This window comes from Oncorhynchus gorbuscha, linkage group LG21 (assembly GCF_021184085.1).
Source record: "Oncorhynchus gorbuscha isolate QuinsamMale2020 ecotype Even-year linkage group LG21, OgorEven_v1.0, whole genome shotgun sequence".
NCBI classification, from domain to species: Eukaryota; Metazoa; Chordata; class Actinopteri; order Salmoniformes; family Salmonidae; genus Oncorhynchus; species Oncorhynchus gorbuscha.
The window spans coordinates 6,989,783-7,008,072 of NC_060193.1; the positions used below are offsets into that span (position 1 = coordinate 6,989,783).

The window sequence follows — 18,290 nt, forward strand, 5'->3', positions numbered from 1 at the left end:
TGCTTTGTCCCTATTTGGATGTGGTAATGTATTTGGATGTGGTAATGCTTTGTCCCCATTTGGATGTGGTAATGTATTTGGATGTGGTAATGTATTTGGATGTGGTAATGTATTTGGATGTGGTAATGTATTTGGATGTGGTAATGTATTTGGATGTGGTAATGTATTTAGATGTGGTAATGTATTTGGATGTGGTAATGTATTTGGATGTGGTAATGTATTTGGATGTGGTAATGTATTTGGATGTGGTAATGTATTTGGATGTGGTAATGCTTTGTCCCTATTTGGATGTGGTAATGTATTTGGATGTGGTAATGTATTTGGATGTGGTAATGTATTTGGATGTGGTAATGCTTTGTCCCTATTTGGATGTGGTAATGTATTTGGATGTGGTAATGCTTTGTCCCTATTTGGATGTGGTAATGTAATTGGATGTGGTAATGTATTTGGATGTGGTCATGTATTTGGATGTGGTCATGTATTTGGACGTGGTAATGTATTTGGACGTGGTAATGTATTTGGATGTGGTAATGCTTTGTCCCTATTTGGATGTGGTAATGTATTTGGATGTGGTAATGCTTTGTCCCTATTTGGATGTAGTAATGTATTTGGATGTGGTAATGCTTTGTCCTTATTTGGATGTAGTAATGTATTTGGATGTGGCAATGCTTTGTCCTTATTTGGATGTAGTAATGTATTTGGATGTGGTAATGTATTTGGATGTGGTAATGCTTTGTCCCTATTTGGATGTGGTAAGGTATTTGGATGTGGTAATGCTTTGTCCCTATTTGGATGTAGTAATGTATTTGGATGTGGTAATGTATTTGGATGTGGTAATGTATTTGGATGTGGTAATGTATTTGGATGTAGTAATGTATTTGGATGTAGTAATGTATTTGGATGCGGTAATGTATTTGGATGTAGTAATGTATTTGGATGTGGTAATGTATTTGGATGTGGTAATGCTTTGTCCCTATTTGGATGTGGTAATGTATTTGGATGTGGTAATGCTTTGTCCCTATTTGGATGTGGTAATGTATTTGGATGTGGTAATGTATTTGGATGTGGTAATGTATTTGGATGTGGTAATGTATTTGGATGTAGTAATGTATTTGGATGTGGTAATGTATTTGGATGTGGTAATGCTTTGTCCCTATTTGGATGTGGTAATGTATTTGGATGTGGTAATGTATTTGGATGTGGTAATGTATTTGGATGCGCTATAAGGCAACATTAGTTTCCCCTTTGACAAAAAAAAACATCTTGTGGAATTATATATATATTTTAAATGCTAATGTAAAAATAAACATAATTGAATGAACCAATAATGTATGTTGATGCTACTGTAACGGATGTGTAATGGATAGCTAGTTAGCGGTGTTCAGGTATGGGAGAGGGGACGGTCTAAAGTTATACTGTTACACTACTACTATGTGCAATATTCAATTGTGTTTCCATATGATAACCATAGCCTAATATATTTAATATGCCATAAAAAAAAGTAATATTTTATTAAATATTAAAGTAATATATTTTTTTAACAGTTTCACTCATTTCATTCTAAGTAACTTAATAATTATGACACACCCTTGGTTGTTGTCATTGGTTACGCTAATTGCATCGTTTTGCGTAACTAACCTGGTTCGAGCGTTCATGACATCACCCTGAAGAAGACACAGTGATGCAGAAACGCTGGTGGGTTTGTTTTTTCCTACCCAATAAATGACTGGGAGTTTATATATAGAGAGCTGTTTCTTTTTATAGCTTCTAGTTTATTCCCCGTTCGTCAGCACCTCAACATAAAATACGTTTCTCTGGGTGTGCGCCAGCTCATGTTTTTTTTATAGGACTATAGACCTACCGTGCCTATAAATTGGCAATTCCTTTCTAGGTTAAAAGTGTTGAGTAGGCCAAGGCATGCGTCTTCAGTCACATGTTGTCATCTACAGTAAAACTTGCACCATCACCCATAACAACAAGGCCACGGGAAGCAAAGGTGTCAAATCTATAAAAACGAAGGATAAATTAAAAAGGCGCGTCTGATCTATTGATGGACTTTAAATACAATTAGGCTAAACGCGCGTGTCCCCCATGTAGCCTATACACCAGTCAGTCACACCGTAGTGTTCCCCTACCTCCTCTCTCCCTGCTCCGTCTTCTAAGGTCTCCTCTCCTGTCTCCGGTGGTACTGGCACCTCCGTCTGCATTTTATCTTTCCTCTTCCACCCTGACACGTGTTCTCCCGTTAGCCCTACGGTTAACGGTGCCAGGGATGGGGACCCACCCCAGCAGTGGCGGCCCTGGCCAGAGGCTGGGACCACCTCCTCGGCACTGCGGGAGTCACCCCATCCGTCGCCGGTCGAGATCCGGTTTCACTGTAGTGATGACAGTACAGCCTGCGGCAAATGCGCATAATCCACGCCGACTGAAAGTCGTCTCTGTCGGGATCAAAATAGTTCATTCACTCGGTGCCTCTCGGTTCATCTTCACGCCTTCCATGGTTTGATTAATTCACCTTTCCCATACAAACATAGCATAGATTAGACAAAACCCAGATTTCTTCCGTTAATAAAGATTATATTAACGTCTGTTCGTTGGCCCTGTGCGCTTCAGTGCTTGGCCGTGATAACGCGAAGCTTCTAGGCTTCGTTCTAGGCGCAGGTGGGGCGGTGTGAGTGCATACGCTCGAGATGACTAATGCTGAGTTCATGTGCTAGTCGGAATTAGAACACTCTGAAATGTCCAACTTGCTAACTGGTTGTAGATATACACGTGCCGCGTTCAACCGGTTTGCAAGTCGAACATATCCGAGTGTCCTAGTTCCGACTCGAACATGAACGCGGCATTAGCCAACGGTTACGGTTTCGTTCAGAGTGAGCACGAGGGGCAGGCACGAGAGCGCTGATGTGAAAGATGGATGGGTAGGAGGAGGAGGATGTTTTTCCGAAGGCAGACAGCGATCTCGGTAAAAGGCAAAACCAGGAACAACCGATTTCTTTTCTATGGTAAACTGTTTATGAATTTAAAAAAATGTAAATAACAACGATAAAACCATCTGTGGTTGTTATTTTCTTTCTATTTGTCTCCTTAGAACTAGAAGGTGTCACCTACTCATCCTTTTGTATGCCCACTGACGTCACCCACCACCTGAGCATATAGCCTACATACTTTAGAGATGGGCAGGTCAGCTGTTTGTTCACCTGGTCAAGCAGCATTTGCTAATAACAAGAACAACATTCTCAACCGCATAATTATATGTGATCAAGTGAACATCTGAGACCGAAAAGTCGGGAAAGTCATAAGCAGAAACACAGGACTATCTAAAAAAAAAAGAGTTTGCAATTGTGGGTGAGGGTGACCAAACAGCTGACCCATGCATCACTAATCCACCACAGGAGGTTGGTGGCATCGTAATTGGGGAGGACAGGCTCATGGTAATGGAGTGGAATGCTATCAAATACATTCCACTCCTTCCTGTTTGGCCCTGTCCGGGGGTGTCCTCGGATGGGGCCACAGTGTCTCCTGACCCCTCCTGTCTCAGCCTCCAGTATTTATGCTGCAGTAGTTTATGTGTCGGGGGGCTAGGGTCAGTTTGTTTATCTGGAGTACTTCTCCTGTCCTATTCGGTGTCCTGTGTAAATCTAAGTGTGCGTTCTCTAATTCTCTCCTTCTCTCCTTCTTTCTCTCTCTCGGAGGACCTGAGCCCTAGAACCATGCCCCAGGACTACCTGACATGATGACTCCTTGCTGTCCCCAGTCCACCTGGCCATGCTGCTGCTCCAGTTTCAACTGGCCTGGGCCCTAGGACCATGTCCCAGGACTACCTGACATGAGGACTCCTTGCTGTCCCCAGTCCACCTGGCCATGCTCCTGCTCCAGTTTCAACTGTTCTGCCTTACTATTATTCAACCATGCTGGTCATTTATGAACATTTGAACATCTTGGCCACGTTCTGTTATAATCTCCACCCGGCACAGCCAGAAGAGGACTGGCCACCCCACATATGCTCTCTCTAATTCTCTCTTTCTTTCTCTCTCTCGGAGGACCTGAGCCCTAGGACCGTGCCCCAGGACTACCTGACATGATGGCTCCTTGCTGTCCCCAGTCCACCTGACTGTGCTGCTGCTCCAGTTTCAACTGTTCTGCCTTATTATTATTTGACCATGCTGGTCATTTATGAACATTTGAACATCTTGGTCATTTTCTGTTATAATCTCTACCCGGCACAGCCAGAAGAGGACTGGCCACCCCACATAGCCCGGTTCCTCTCTAGGTTTCTTCCTAGGTTTTGGCCTTTCTAGGGAGTTTTTCCTAGCCACCGTGCTTTTACACCTGCATTGTTTGCTGTTTGGGGTTTTAGGCTGGGTTTCTGTACAGCACTTTGAGATATCAGCTGATGTACGAAGGGCTATATAAATAAATTTGATTTGATTTGATTTTGATTTGATTTGATCAAACACATGTAATCCACACTATATTTCATGACCCTAAAACCGCCAACCACAGCTTCGGACTGCAGTAATGAGCCAACCGGTGCATAACTAATATACATCAACAACATACACAGTAGATTAGATCTACAGACAATTTACACTGAGTATACCAAACATTAAGAACACCTTGCTAATGGGTGTTCTAAGACCCCCCCCCCCCCCCCTTTGTACTCAGTTCTTTGTGGCATGGACTCTACAAGGTGTCAAAAGTGTTCTACTGCACCTACTTCCCTACCTTCTGAATAGCACACATCCATGTCTCAAGGATTAAAAGCCCTCCTTTAACCTGTCTCCTCCATAGTGGGGTTTTAGCATGTAAATCTTGGTTGGTTAAACACATTTTTTTAATGCATGTCAGCAAAGCCACTACACAACACAACACAATATATTATAATAATAATGATAATATATGCCATTTAGCAGATATATATTCATTGCACTATAACGGTGACAAACAGTGCTACAAATTGTTAACACCTGTCCCAACAGCAGAGTCCCAACACCTTACCACTGCTACACCTGTCCCAACACCTTACCACTGCCACGCCTGTCCCAACACCTTACCACTGCTACACCTGGTTATCAGCAGAGTCCCAACACCTTACCACTGCTACACCTGTCCCAACAGCACAGAGTCCCAACACCTTACCACTGCTACACCTGTCCCAACACCTTACCACTGCTACACCTGTCCCAACACCTTACCACTGCTACACCTGTCCCAACACCTTACCACTGCTACACCTGTCCCAACACCTTACCACTGCTACACCTGTCCCAACAGCAGAGTCCCAACACCTTACCACTGCTACACCTGTCCCAACAGCAGAGTCCCAACACCTTACCACTGCTACACCTGTCCCAACAGCAGAGTCCCAACACCTTACCACTGCTACACCTGGCTATCAGTAGAGTCCCAACACCTTACCACTGCTACACCTGGCTATCAGCAGAGTCCCAACACCTTACCACTGCTACACCTGGTTATCAGCAGAGTCCCAACACCTTACCACTGCTACACCTGTCCCAACAGCAGAGTCCCAACACCTTACCACTGCTACACCTGTCCCAACAGCAGAGTCCCAACACCTTACCACTGCTACACCTGTCCCAACACCTTACCACTGCTACACCTGTCCCAACACCTTACCACTGCTACACCTGTCCCAACACCTTACCACTGCTACACCTGTCCCAACACCTTACCACTGCTACACCTGTCCCAACAGCAGAGTCCCAACACCTTACCACTGCTACACCTGTCCCAACAGCAGAGTCCCAACACCTTACCACTGCTACACCTGTCCCAACAGCAGAGTCCCAACACCTTACCACTGCTACACCTGGCTATCAGTAGAGTCCCAACACCTTACCACTGCTACACCTGGCTATCAGCAGAGTCCCAACACCTTACCACTGCTACACCTGGTTATCAGCAGAGTCCCAACACCTTACCACTGCTACACCTGTCCCAACAGCAGAGTCCCAACACCTTACCACTGCTACACCTGTCCCAACAGCAGAGTCCCAACACCTTACCACTGCTACACCTGTCCCAACAGCAGAGTCCCAACACCTTACCACTGCTACACCTGTCCCAACAGCAGAGTCCCAACACCTTACCACTGCTACACCTGTCCCAACAGCAGAGTCCCAACACCTTACCACTGCTACACCTGTCCCAACAGCAGAGTCCCAACACCTTACCACTGCAACACCTGGCTATCAGCAGAGTCCCAACACCTTACCACTGCTACACCTGTCCCAACAGCAGAGTCCCAACACCTTACCACTGCAACACCTGGCTATCAGCAGAGTCCCAACACCTTACCACTGCAACACCTGGCTATCAGCAGAGTCCCAACACCTTACCACTGCAACACCTGGCTATCAGCAGAGTCCCAACACCTTACCACTGCTACACCTGGCTCTCAGCAGAGTCCCAACACCTTACCACTGCAACACCTGGCTATCAGCAGAGTCCCAACACCTTACCACTGCTACACCTGTCCCAACAGCAGAGTCCCAACACCTTACCACTGCTACACCTGTCCCAACAGCAGAGTCCCAACACCTTACCACTGCTAAACCTGGCTATCAGCAGAGTCCCAACACCTTACCACTGCTACACCTGGTTATCAGCAGAGTCCCAACACCTTACCACTGCTAAACCTGGCTATCAGCAGAGTCCCAACACCTTACCACTGCTACACCTGGCTATCAGCAGAGTCCCAACACCTTACCACTGCTACACCTGGTTATCAGCAGAGTCCCAACACCTTACCACTGCTACACCTGGCTATCAGCAGAGTCCCAACACCTTACCACTGCTACACCTGGCTATCAGCAGAGTCCCAACACCTTACCACTGCTACACCTGGCTATCAGCAGAGTCCCAACACCTTACCACTGCTACACCTGGTTATCAGCAGAGTCCCAACACCTTACCACTGCTACACCTGGCTATCAGCAGAGTCCCAACACCTTACCACTGCTACACCTGGCTATCAGCAGAGTCCCAACACCTTACCACTGCTACACCTGTCCCAACAGCAGAGTCCCAACACCTTACCACTGCTACACCTGGCTATCAGCAGAGTCCCAACACCTTACCACTGCTACACCTGTCCCAACAGCAGAGTCCCAACACCTTACCACTGCTACATCTGGCTATCAGCAGAGTCCCAACACCTTACCACTGCTACACCTGGCTATCAGCAGAGTCCCAACACCTTACCACTGCTACACCTGGCTATCAGCAGAGTCCCAACACCTTACCACTGCTACACCTGGCTATCAGCAGAGTCCCAACACCTTACCACTGCTACACCTGGCTATGAGCAGAGTCCCAACACCTTACCACTGCTACACCTGGCTATCAGCAGAGTCCCAACACCTTACCACTGCTACACCTGGCTATGAGCAGAGTCCCAACACCTTACCACTGCTACACCTGGCTATCAGCAGAGTCCCAACACCTTACCACTGCTACACCTGGCTATCAGCAGAGTCCCAACACCTTACCACTGTTACACCTGGCTATCAGTAGAGTCCCAACACCTTACCACTGCTACACCTGGCTATCAGCAGAGTCCCAACACCTTACCACTGCTACACCTGGCTATCAGCAGAGTCCCAACACCTTACCACTGCTACACCTGGCTTTCAGTGGAGCCTTGTCTGGCAGCGAAACAGTTCATTCAGTCTCATTTTCTGCCTTTTAAGAAAACATAACTATTATTGCTGACTTGCTTAAACAAATGTGTTTTATTCTACTGACAATTGAGATGTACACACTATGGCATAAGGGGAGAACGAATGGATAAGAGGCAATTCGTTATTCCGATGAAGACATTAATGAGCGAGCAAAGACGGATGTAGTCAATATAGCTATTAGTGGCTCCCGAGTGGCGCAGCGGTCTATGGCACTTTATCTTGACGCTAGAGGCATCACTACAGACCCTGGTTTGATCCCAGGCTGTATCACAACCGGCTGTGATTGGGAGTCCCGTAGGTTAGGGAAGGGTTTGGCTGCTGAAGGACTTCAGTGTAAAATAAGAATTTGTTCTGAACTGACTTGCCTAGTTAAATAAACGTTTTTAAAAAATCTGTTCAGCACATTTGAAATGTACAGCGACAGAATTCAGAACATGGGTCGTTCTTCAGTATTCTCCCTGTACACCAAGTCAGAACCATAGGATAAATAAAGAGGGCTTATAAGCAAACAATGAAAGCTCTTACAATATTCGATGATAACATTTATCTAAAACAGGTTATGGGCTACATATGCTCTACCAGGTCAGAACAGTAGGCTAAATTATGAGAGGGAAAAGGGACAAATTATTTGGGTGAGGCACATGGACTAACAGCTTACTACACATCATACACGTAGTATTACTAAGTGCAAATCCACAACATGAAACAATAACAAAACGACTGCCCCGTCTCTGTTTTGGTAAATAGCTGAGGGATGGGCCTGGAGAAATCTAACCACTCTCAGATGAATAGACAAAGCTATGGATGCAAGGACTGACCATCAATTATATAAAAAAAATATAGTTTTAACCATGTTATGAGGCTATGCAGTGTTTGTTTACATTTACAATGTTTAAAACATTGGAGTAAAACAAGCTTATATTTTGGGCCCTCATGGAGTGTGACAACTGAACTAAGTTCACGAATAAGTTATATTCTTCAAGAATCAATGAATATAAAAAAATATATATAATTTATAATAAATCCAAAAATGGATGTAGCAACTACAGATTGCCCCTTTAAGTCTATTAAAAGTGTGCGAGTTTGAGCATGACATTAGTCCTACGAATGTTTCACTTTTATTCCATAGGCTGGGATCTGCAATATGCAGCTGTTATTCCATAGGCTGGGATCTGCACTATGCAGCTGCTATTCCATAGGCTGGGATCTGCACTATGCAGCTGCTATTCCATAGGCTGGGATCTGCAATATGCAGCTGTTATTCCATAGGCTGAGATCTGCACTATGCAGCTGCTATTCCATAGGCTGGGATCTGCACTATGCAGCTGCTATTCCATAGGCTGGGATCTGCAATATGCAGCTGCTATTCCATAGGCTGGGATCTGCACTATGCAGCTGTTGTTCTATAGGCTGGGGTCTACACTATACAGCTGTTATTCTATAGGCTGGGATCTGCACTGTACAGCTGTTATTCCATAGGCTGGGATCCCCACTATACAGCTGTTGTTCCAAAGGCTGGGATCTGCAATATGCAGCTGTTATTCTATAGGCTGGGATCCCTACTATACAGCTGTTATTCTATAGGCTGGGATCCCCACTATACAGCTGTTATTCTATAGGCTGGGATCCCCAATATGCAGCTGTTATTCTATAGGCTGGGATCTGCACTATACAGCTGTTATTCTATAGGCTGGGATCCCCAATATGCAGCTGTTATTCTATAGGCTGGGATCTGCACTATACAGCTGTTATTCTATAGGCTGGGATCCCCAATATGCAGCTGTTATTCTATAGGCTGGGATCCCCAATATGCAGCTGTTATTCTATAGGCTGGGATCCCCAATATGCAGCTGTTGCCAGATCACATTTTTCACTGGCTGTCCACTGATTTGAAAAACAATGAATGATACGCAGCTTAAACTTCTTGAATTCAACCATTATTGGGTTCAAATACACATTTAGATTTGTGAACAGCCGTCCAGAATCACCACAATCCGTAAAGCGCAAATAGCTAAATGAAAGAGCAGCAGTGTGATTCACATCAATGTGCTGTGTAGATATCAATAAGAAGTGACATCCGTATCGCTGTAGACAACACCACTGCTGTCATCCTGACCTCCAAGCGTTTATTCAAGTTGGTTCATCGTTGGATGCCGACAGCAGTCGCACCATTGGACGACATAGCTTGGTACTTACTGTAGCCTACAAAAGCCTATTCTTGCTCTTTTCCCACAATCCATCAAACACATTTGATCTGTCATCATAGTGGTCTCTGACATCATAGTGGTCTCTGAATTATGGTCAGACTCGCTCACATTTAACAAATGTAAACGTGGTCCTTTTTCAATGCTGATTTGAATGTCATTCAAATAACATAATTATTTATTTTAAAAATATATATATATTCTCGCAAACATCCCTTTTGAATGTAAAAGTAATCAAGTTTTTCAAAAGTATCTAATCTGATTACAATATTTTTTTTCTGGTAATGTAAAGGAATCCCTTACATGTTAGTCATCAGTTACACCTCAACCCTGCTGGCATATTACATCATTTCTGAAACAATTAAAGTATTCTCCCTGTACACCAAGTCAGAACCGTAAGATAAATAAAGGGGGCATATAAGGAGACAGTTAAAGCTCTTACAATATTCAATAATTACATTTCTCTAAAACAGGTTATAGGCTACATGTGCACCACCAAGTCAGAACAGTAGGTGAAATTAAGAGGTGAAAATAGACCAAATTATCAGGGTGAGGCACATGGGCTACTAACAGCTTACTACACAACATACACTAAGTATTACTTTCTTAGCTACAGTATACATATCTCCTTGGCATGTTACATCATTAATGCAGCAGCATACAAGACATATTTGGATTCACCTTGTGATGTGCTCACTTGAACAGGAAGGTGGCACGGCGGTCCTTCGTGGGCTAATTCTGTCATCAAACTTTGTCATCAAAGTCTGTCATTCTCTGGATTTATGCTGCTTTCAAGACAACTGGAAACAAGGTTGAATCAAGACGTCAGTGATCTTCAGGTCGTAGCCCTAGAAAGAGTCCCGAGTTGTAATTCTGAGTTGGATGACCATTTGACAAAGTATTTTCTCAGTCGGAGCTCATTTGTTCCCGATGTCTTGAACTCACTGAAGTCATATTTCCCAGTTTCCAGTTGTTTTGAACACGGCACAAATCACGCTTCATTGACAGCATGGCCAATGTTAATCATTTTAAGCTTGGAAAAGAGACCCTTAAACCCAGACTTGGGACCACACAGCTACTCCACTGAATAGCAGTATAGTGATTGCTTTGAAAATCTTGCAGTTAGCCACTGATTCCTTCCAAACCACTCATTGTTGGATTTGCGATTTTCCAGTTTTGTAATTTTTATTTATTTAACTAGGCAAGTCAGTTAAGAACAAATTCTTATTTTCAATGACAGCCTAGAAACAGTGGGTTAACTGCCTGTTCAGGGGCAGAACGACAGATTTGTACCTCGTCAGCTGCAAAACCTTTTGGTTACTAGTCCAACGCTCTAACCACTAGGCTACCCTGCTGTTTATGTTCTATGGCCGATGAGCACCGATACATTTTTATCTATAATTCATCTTCATATGACAAGGGGTTAAAAAAGGATTTGACAGGAGATTCTCGACGTGATTCATGACGATTGTCTCGCTTGCCAGCTGAGATTTAGAATGTATGTTGTTGACATGACCAGTCCAATCAAAGACACGGTAGATATCACGTGATCTGATGTCATTTTATCTGTGGCCAATGACCTTGAGCCTTCTTGGATGGTCACTTCTTAATGTAACTGCTGTTGCAGCACCCAATGGGTTTGAATTTTCAAACTCTCCCCGTAGATTTTGCGGTGACGTAGTGTCCTCATGAGTGACAGAAAACTGGGCCAATCACAGCTCAACTACAGAACATCAACCCCTAAGCTCCGTATCTTCCTCTTTCAGCCCCACCACCACAGAAAGCAGCTGAGCTGGACTTAAACACCTGTATTTTGGAGCTGCCTTACTCAAGAAAACAAAACAAAAATTAATAAATATTATTATTATTATATAAAAAAGAGACCATGGTTTGTATGCGGCTTTATTACATTGTTTACATTCTCTGCAAACTGATGTGTGACACACGTATCAACGCCAAGATAACATAAAAACTCACTTTTATTTTCAGCTTAAAAGGTTCAAACCAGAATGACGTGTCGCCACTGTCCCTCTTCATCAGCACTGACTGAACCCTTCTCCTACTCTTCATCAGCACTGAACCCGTCTCCTCCTCTTCATCAGCACTGAACCCGTCTCCTCCTCTTCATCAACACTGAACCCGTCTCCTCCTCTTCATCAACACTGAACCCTTCTCCTACTCTTCATCAGCACTGAACCAGTCTCCTCTTCATCAGCACACTGAACCCATCTCCTCCTCTTCATCAGCACTGACTGAACCCTTCTCCTCCTCTTCATCAGCACTGACTGAACCCGTCTCCTCCTCTTCATCAGCACTGAACCCATCTCCTCTTCATCAGCACTGACTGAACCCTTCTCCTACTCTTCATCAGCACTGAACCAGTCTCCTCTTCATCAACACTGAACCCGTCTCCTCCTCTTCATCAGCACTGACTGAACCCGTCCCTCCTCTTCATCAGCACTGACTGAACCTGTCCCTACTCTTCATCAGCACTGACTGAACCCGTCCCTCTTCATCAGCACTGACTGAACCCGTCCCTCTTCTTCATCAGCACTGAACCAGTCTCCTCTTCACCCATCCCTCCTCTTTCATCAGCACTTACTGAACCTTCATCAGCACTGACCCAGTCTCCTCTTCATCAGCACTGACTGAACCCGTCCCTCCTCTTCATCAGCACTGACTGAACCTGTCCCTCCTCTTCATCAGCACTGACTGAACCTGTCCCTCTTCATCAGCACTGACTGAACCTGTCCCTCCTCTTCATCAGCACTGACTGAACCTGTCCCTCCTCTTCATCAGCACTGACTGAACCTGTCCCTCCTCTTCATCAGCACTGACTGAAGTGGATTGGAACATTGGATTTAACAAGTGACATCAATAAGGGATCATAGTTTTCACCTGGATTGACCTGGTCAGTCTCATGGAAAGAGTAGGTGTTCCTAATGTTTTGTACACTCAGTATATCAGGGCTGTTTTAAGCAGAAAATGCTTTAATGCTTTAATGTGATAAACTGGAACAGCTCTGGGAGTTATGGGTAATAAATGCATTTATAACAGTGATGACAACAACAAAGAATATTTCTCCAAACTACAGCCAAGACTTTAATTCATTCTTAAACATAATTTCTGGAACTTTTTAAAATAATACTTTATTTTATCCTTTATTTTACCAGGCAAGTCAGTTAAGAACAAATTCTTATTTTCAATGACGGCCTAGGAACAGTGGGTTAACTGCCTTGTTCAGGGGCAGAACGACAGATTTGTACCTTGTCAGCTCAGGGATTCGAACTTGCAACCTTCCGGTCACTAGTCCAACGCTCTAACCACTAGGCTACCCTGCCGCCCCGTTACTTGACTAGAAAATAGTAGAAAAATCACAACAATAACAGCATTTACATATAGGTTTACATTGGCAGGGAATGACTGAACCACTACGTTGTAGAGGTGTGTGTGTGTTGTGGTGTGTGTGTGTGTTTGTGTGTGTTGTGTTGTTGTGGTGTGAGCGAGAGTGTGTTGTGGTGTGTGTGTGTGTTGTGATGTGTGTGTTGTGATGTGTGTGAGCGAGAGTGTGTTGTGGTGTGTGTGTGTATGTGTGTGTTGTGGTGTGTGAGTGTGAGTGGTGTGTGTGTGTGTATGTATGTGTGTGTTGTCTGTGTGATGACAGTGCTCCTTTCGTACAGTAGAGCTGGTAAACTGTGCGACTCAAAGCTGGACCCAAGTTCCTGAAATGCAAACAGAACCAACAATAAGCAGTCCATTAAATCAACGTCTGCAGTTCTTTTCATACCTTCTCACCTTTTCAGTTTTCCATATCGGATGGAGGAGAGTAGTTTCTCTCTTTCTGTGTCGCTGGGGCACTGCTCATATGCTTTCAACAGACTGGAGGGATGAGAGGAGAGAGAGATGAGAGAGAGGAGAGGGATGAGAGAGAGAGAGGAGAGAGGGATGAGAGAGAGATGAGAGGAGAGAGGGATGAGAGAGAGATAAAGGACTTGCTGGTATGCCATTTCTAGTCAACAAGAACACAACTATAGCCCATCTGTAAATAGCCCATCTGTAAATAGCCCATCTGTAAATAGCCCATCCAACTACCTCATCCCCAAATTGTTATTTATAATTTGCTCCTTTTCACCCCAGTATCTCGACGAGTACATCCATCTTCTGCACATCTACCATTCCAGTGTTTAATTGCTAAATTGTAATTACTTCGCCACTACAGCCTATTTATTGTCTTACCTCTCTTACCTCATTCGCACTCACTGTATATAGACATTATTGTGTTATTGACTGTATGTTTGTTTACTCCATGTGTAACTCTGTGTTGTTGTTTGTGTCGCACTGCGTTGCTTTATCTTGGCCAGGTATCAGTTGTAAATGAGAACTTGTTCTCAACTAGCCTACCTGGTTAAATAAAGGCGTTCTCAACTGGCCCACCTGGTTAAATAAAGGTGTTCTCAACTGGCCCACCTGGTTAAATAAAGGCGCTCTAAACTGGCCCACCTGGTTAAATAAAGGCGTTCTAAACTGGCCCACCTGGTTAAATAAAGGTGTTCTCAACTAGCCCACCTGGTTAAATAAAGGTGTTCTCAACTAGCCCACCTGGTTAAATAAAGGTGTTCTCAACTAGCCCACCTGGTTAAATAAAGGTGTTCTCAACTAGCCCACCTGGTTAAATAAAGGTGTTCTCAACTAGCCCACCTGGTTAAATAAAGGCGTTCTCAACTGGCCCACCTGGTTAAATAAAGGCGTTCTCAACTGGCCCACCTGGTTAAATAAAGGTGTTCTCAACTGGCCCACCTGGTTAAATAAAGGCGTTCTCAACTGGCCCACCTTGTTAAATAAAGGCGTTCTCAAATGGCCCACCTGGTTAAATAAAGGCGTTCTCAACTGGCCCACCTGGTTAAATAAAGGCGTTCTCAACTGGCCCACCTGGTTAAATAAAGGCGTTCTCAACTGGCCCACCTGGTTAAATAAAGGCGTTCTCAACTGGCCCACCTGGTTAAATAAAGGCGTTCTCAACTGGCCCACCTGGTTAAATAAAGGCGTTCAACTGGCCCACCTGGTTAAATAAAGGCGTTCTCAACTGGCCCACCTGGTTAAATAAAGGTGTTCTCAACTGGCCCACCTGGTTAAATAAAGGCGTTCTCAACTGGCCCACCTGGTTAAATAAAGGCGTTCTCAACTGGCCCACCTGGTTAAATAAAGGCGTTCTCAACTGGCCCACCTGGTTAAATAAAGGCGTTCTCAACTGGCCCACCTGGTTAAATAAAGGCGTTCTCAACTGGCCCACCTGGTTAAATAAAGGCGTTCTCAACTGGCCCACCTGGTTAAATAAAGGCGTTCTCAACTGGCCCACCTGGTTAAATAAAGGCGTTCTCAACTGGCCCACCTGGTTAAATAAAGGTGTTCTCAACTGGCCCACCTGGTTAAATAAAGGTGTTCTCAACTGGCCCACCTGGTTAAATAAAGGTGTTCTCTACTAGCCCACCTGGTTAAATAAAGGTGTTCTCAACTAGCCTACCTGGGGGGAACCAGCCCTCTCTCACCTACGTCAACGGAGGAACCAGCCCTCTCACCTACGTCAACGGAGGAACCAGCCCTCTCACCTACGTCAACGGAGGAACCAGCCCTCTCACCTACGTCAACGGAGGAACCAGCCCTCTCACCTACGTCAACGGAGGAACCAGCCCTCTCACCTACGTCAACGGAGGAACCAGCCCTCTCACCTACGTCAACGGAGGAACCAGCCCTCTCACCTACGTCAACGGAGGAACCAGCCCTCTCACCTACGTCAACGGAGGAACCAGCCCTCTCACCTACGTCAACGGAGGAACCAGCCCTCTCACCTACCTCAACGGAGGAACCAGCCCTCTCACCTACCTCAACGGAGGAACCAGCCCTCTCACCTACGTCAACGGAGGAACCAGCCCTCTCACCTACCTCAACGGAGGAACCAGCCCTCTCACCTACCTCAACGGAGGAACCAGCCCTCTCACCTACCTCAACGGAGGAACCAGCCCTCTCACCTACCTCAACGGAGGAACCAGCCCTCTCACCTACCTCAACGGAGGAACCAGCCCTCTCACCTACCTCAACGGAGGAACCAGCCCTCTCACCTACCTCAACGGAGGAACCAGCCCTCTCACCTACCTCAACGGAGGAACCAGCCCTCTCACCTACCTCAACGGAGGAACCAGCCCTCTCACCTACCTCAACGGAGGAACAAGCCCTCTCACCTACCTCAACGGAGGAACCAGCCCTCTCACCTACGTCAACGGAGGAACCAGCCCTCTCACCTACGTCAACGGAGGAACCAGCCCTCTCACCTACCTCAACGGAGGAACCAGCCCTCTCACCTACGTCAACGGAGGAACCAGCCCTCTCACCTACGTCAACGGAGGAACCAGCCCTCTCACCTACGTCAACGGAGGAACCAGCCCTCTCACCTACGTCAACGGAGGAACCAGCCCTCTCACCTACGTCAACGGAGGAACCAGCCCTCTCACCTACGTCAACGGAGGAACCAGCCCTCTCACCTACGAGGAACCAGCCCTCTCACCTACGTCAACGGAGGAACCAGCCCTCTCACCTACGTCAACGGAGGAACCAGCCCTCTCACCTACGTCAACGGAGGAACCAGCCCTCTCACCTACGTCAACGGAGGAACCAGCCCTCTCACCTACGTCAACGGAGGAACCAGCCCTCTCACCTAATGGAGGAACCAGCCCTCTCACCTAGAGGAGGAACCAGCCCTCTCACCTACGTCAACGGAGGAACCAGCCCTCTCACCTGGGAGGAACCAGCCCTCTCACCTACGTCCAGGAGGAACCAGCCCTCTCACCTACGGGAGGAACCAGCCCTCTCACCTACGTCAACGGAGGAACCAGCCCTCTCACCTACATCAACGGAGGAACCAGCCCTCTCACCTACATCAACGGAGGAACCAGCCCTCTCTCACCTACATCAACAGAGGAACCAGCCCTCTCTCACCTACATCAACGGAGGAACCAGCCCTCTCTCACCTACATCAACGGAGGAACCAGCCCTCTAACTTCTAGACAAGAGAAATGCTTCAAATGGGTCAGTGACTAGAGGAGAAACTATGGGTCAGTGACTGGAGGGGAAACTATGGGTCAGTGACTAGAGGGGAAACTATGGGGGAAACTATGGGTCAGTGACTAGAGGAGAAACTATGGGTCAGTGACTGGAGGGGAAACTATGGGTCAGTGACTAGAGGAGAAACTATGGGTCAGTGACTGGAGGAGAAACTATGTGACTAGAGGAGAAACTATGGGTCAGTGACTGGAGGGGAAACTATGGGTCAGTGACTAGAGGGGAAACTATGGGGGAAACTATGGGTCAGTGACTAGAGGAGAAACTGTGGGTCAGTGACTAGAGGAGAAACTATGGGTCAGTGACTAGAGGAGAAACTATGGGTCAGTGACTAGAGGAGAAACTATGGGTCAGTGACTAGAGGAGAAACTATGGGTCAGTGACTAGAGGAGAAACTATGGGTCAGTGACTAGAGGAGAAACTATGGGTCAGTGACTAGAGGAGAAACTATGGGTCAGTGACTAGAGGAGAAACTATGGGTCAGTGACTAGAGGAGAAACTATGGGTCAGTGACTAGAGGAGAAACTATGGGTCAGTGACTAGAGGAGAAACTATGGGTCAGTGACTAGAGGGAAACTATGGGTCAGTGACTAGAGGGAAACTATGGGTCAGTGACTAGAGGAGAAACTATGGGTCAGTGACTAGAGGAGAAACTATGGGTCAGTGACTGGAGGTGAACTATGGGTCAGTGACTAGAGGAGAAACTATGTGACTAGAGGAGAAACTATGGGTCAGTGACTAGAGGGGAAACTATGGGTCAGTGACTAGAGGAGAAACTATGGGTCAGTGACTAGAGGAGAAACTATGGGTCAGTGACTGGAGGTGAACTATGGGTCAGTGACTAGAGGAGAAACTATGTGACTAGAGGAGAAACTATGGGTCAGTGACTGGAGGTGAAACTATGGGTCAGTGACTAGAGGAGAAACTATGGGGGAAACTATGGGTCAGTGACTAGAGGAGAATCTACGGGTCAGTGACTAGAGGGGAAACTATGGGTCAGTGACTGGAGGAGAAACTATGGGTCAGTGACTAGAGGAGAAACTATGGGTCAGTGACTAGAGGAGAAACTATGGGTCAGTGACTAGAGGAGAAACTATGGGTCAGTGACTAGAGGAGAAACTATGGGTCAGTGACTGGAGGAGAAACTATGGGTCAGTGACTAGAGGAGAAACTATGGGGGAAACTATGGGTCAGTGACTAGAGGAGAAACTACGGGTCAGTGACTAGAGGGGAAACTATGGGTCCGTGACTGGAGGAGAAACTA

General features: G+C 45.9%; 2 protein-coding genes across 2 annotated transcripts in view; both read right to left on the reverse strand.

The window, feature by feature from the left end:
• The window catches only part of LOC124008854 (transmembrane protein 151B-like), a 51,501-nt gene extending 48,921 nt beyond the window's left edge, over positions 1–2,580 (reverse strand). Inside the window, exon 1 of the mRNA XM_046320435.1 lies at positions 2,136–2,580. Within this exon, the coding sequence (XP_046176391.1) occupies positions 2,136–2,207 (72 nt within the window). The 5' untranslated portion in view covers positions 2,208–2,580. The remainder of the gene's footprint in view (positions 1–2,135) is intronic.
• mus81 (MUS81 structure-specific endonuclease subunit) overlaps positions 2,258–18,290 on the reverse strand; it is a 66,522-nt gene continuing 50,489 nt past the window's right edge. Inside the window, exons 15-17 of the mRNA XM_046320436.1 lie at positions 13,709–13,792; positions 13,576–13,635; positions 2,258–2,396 (exon numbers count right to left, since the gene is read on the reverse strand). Coding sequence (XP_046176392.1) covers positions 2,258–2,396; positions 13,576–13,635; positions 13,709–13,792 — 283 coding nt within the window. The remainder of the gene's footprint in view (positions 2,397–13,575; positions 13,636–13,708; positions 13,793–18,290) is intronic.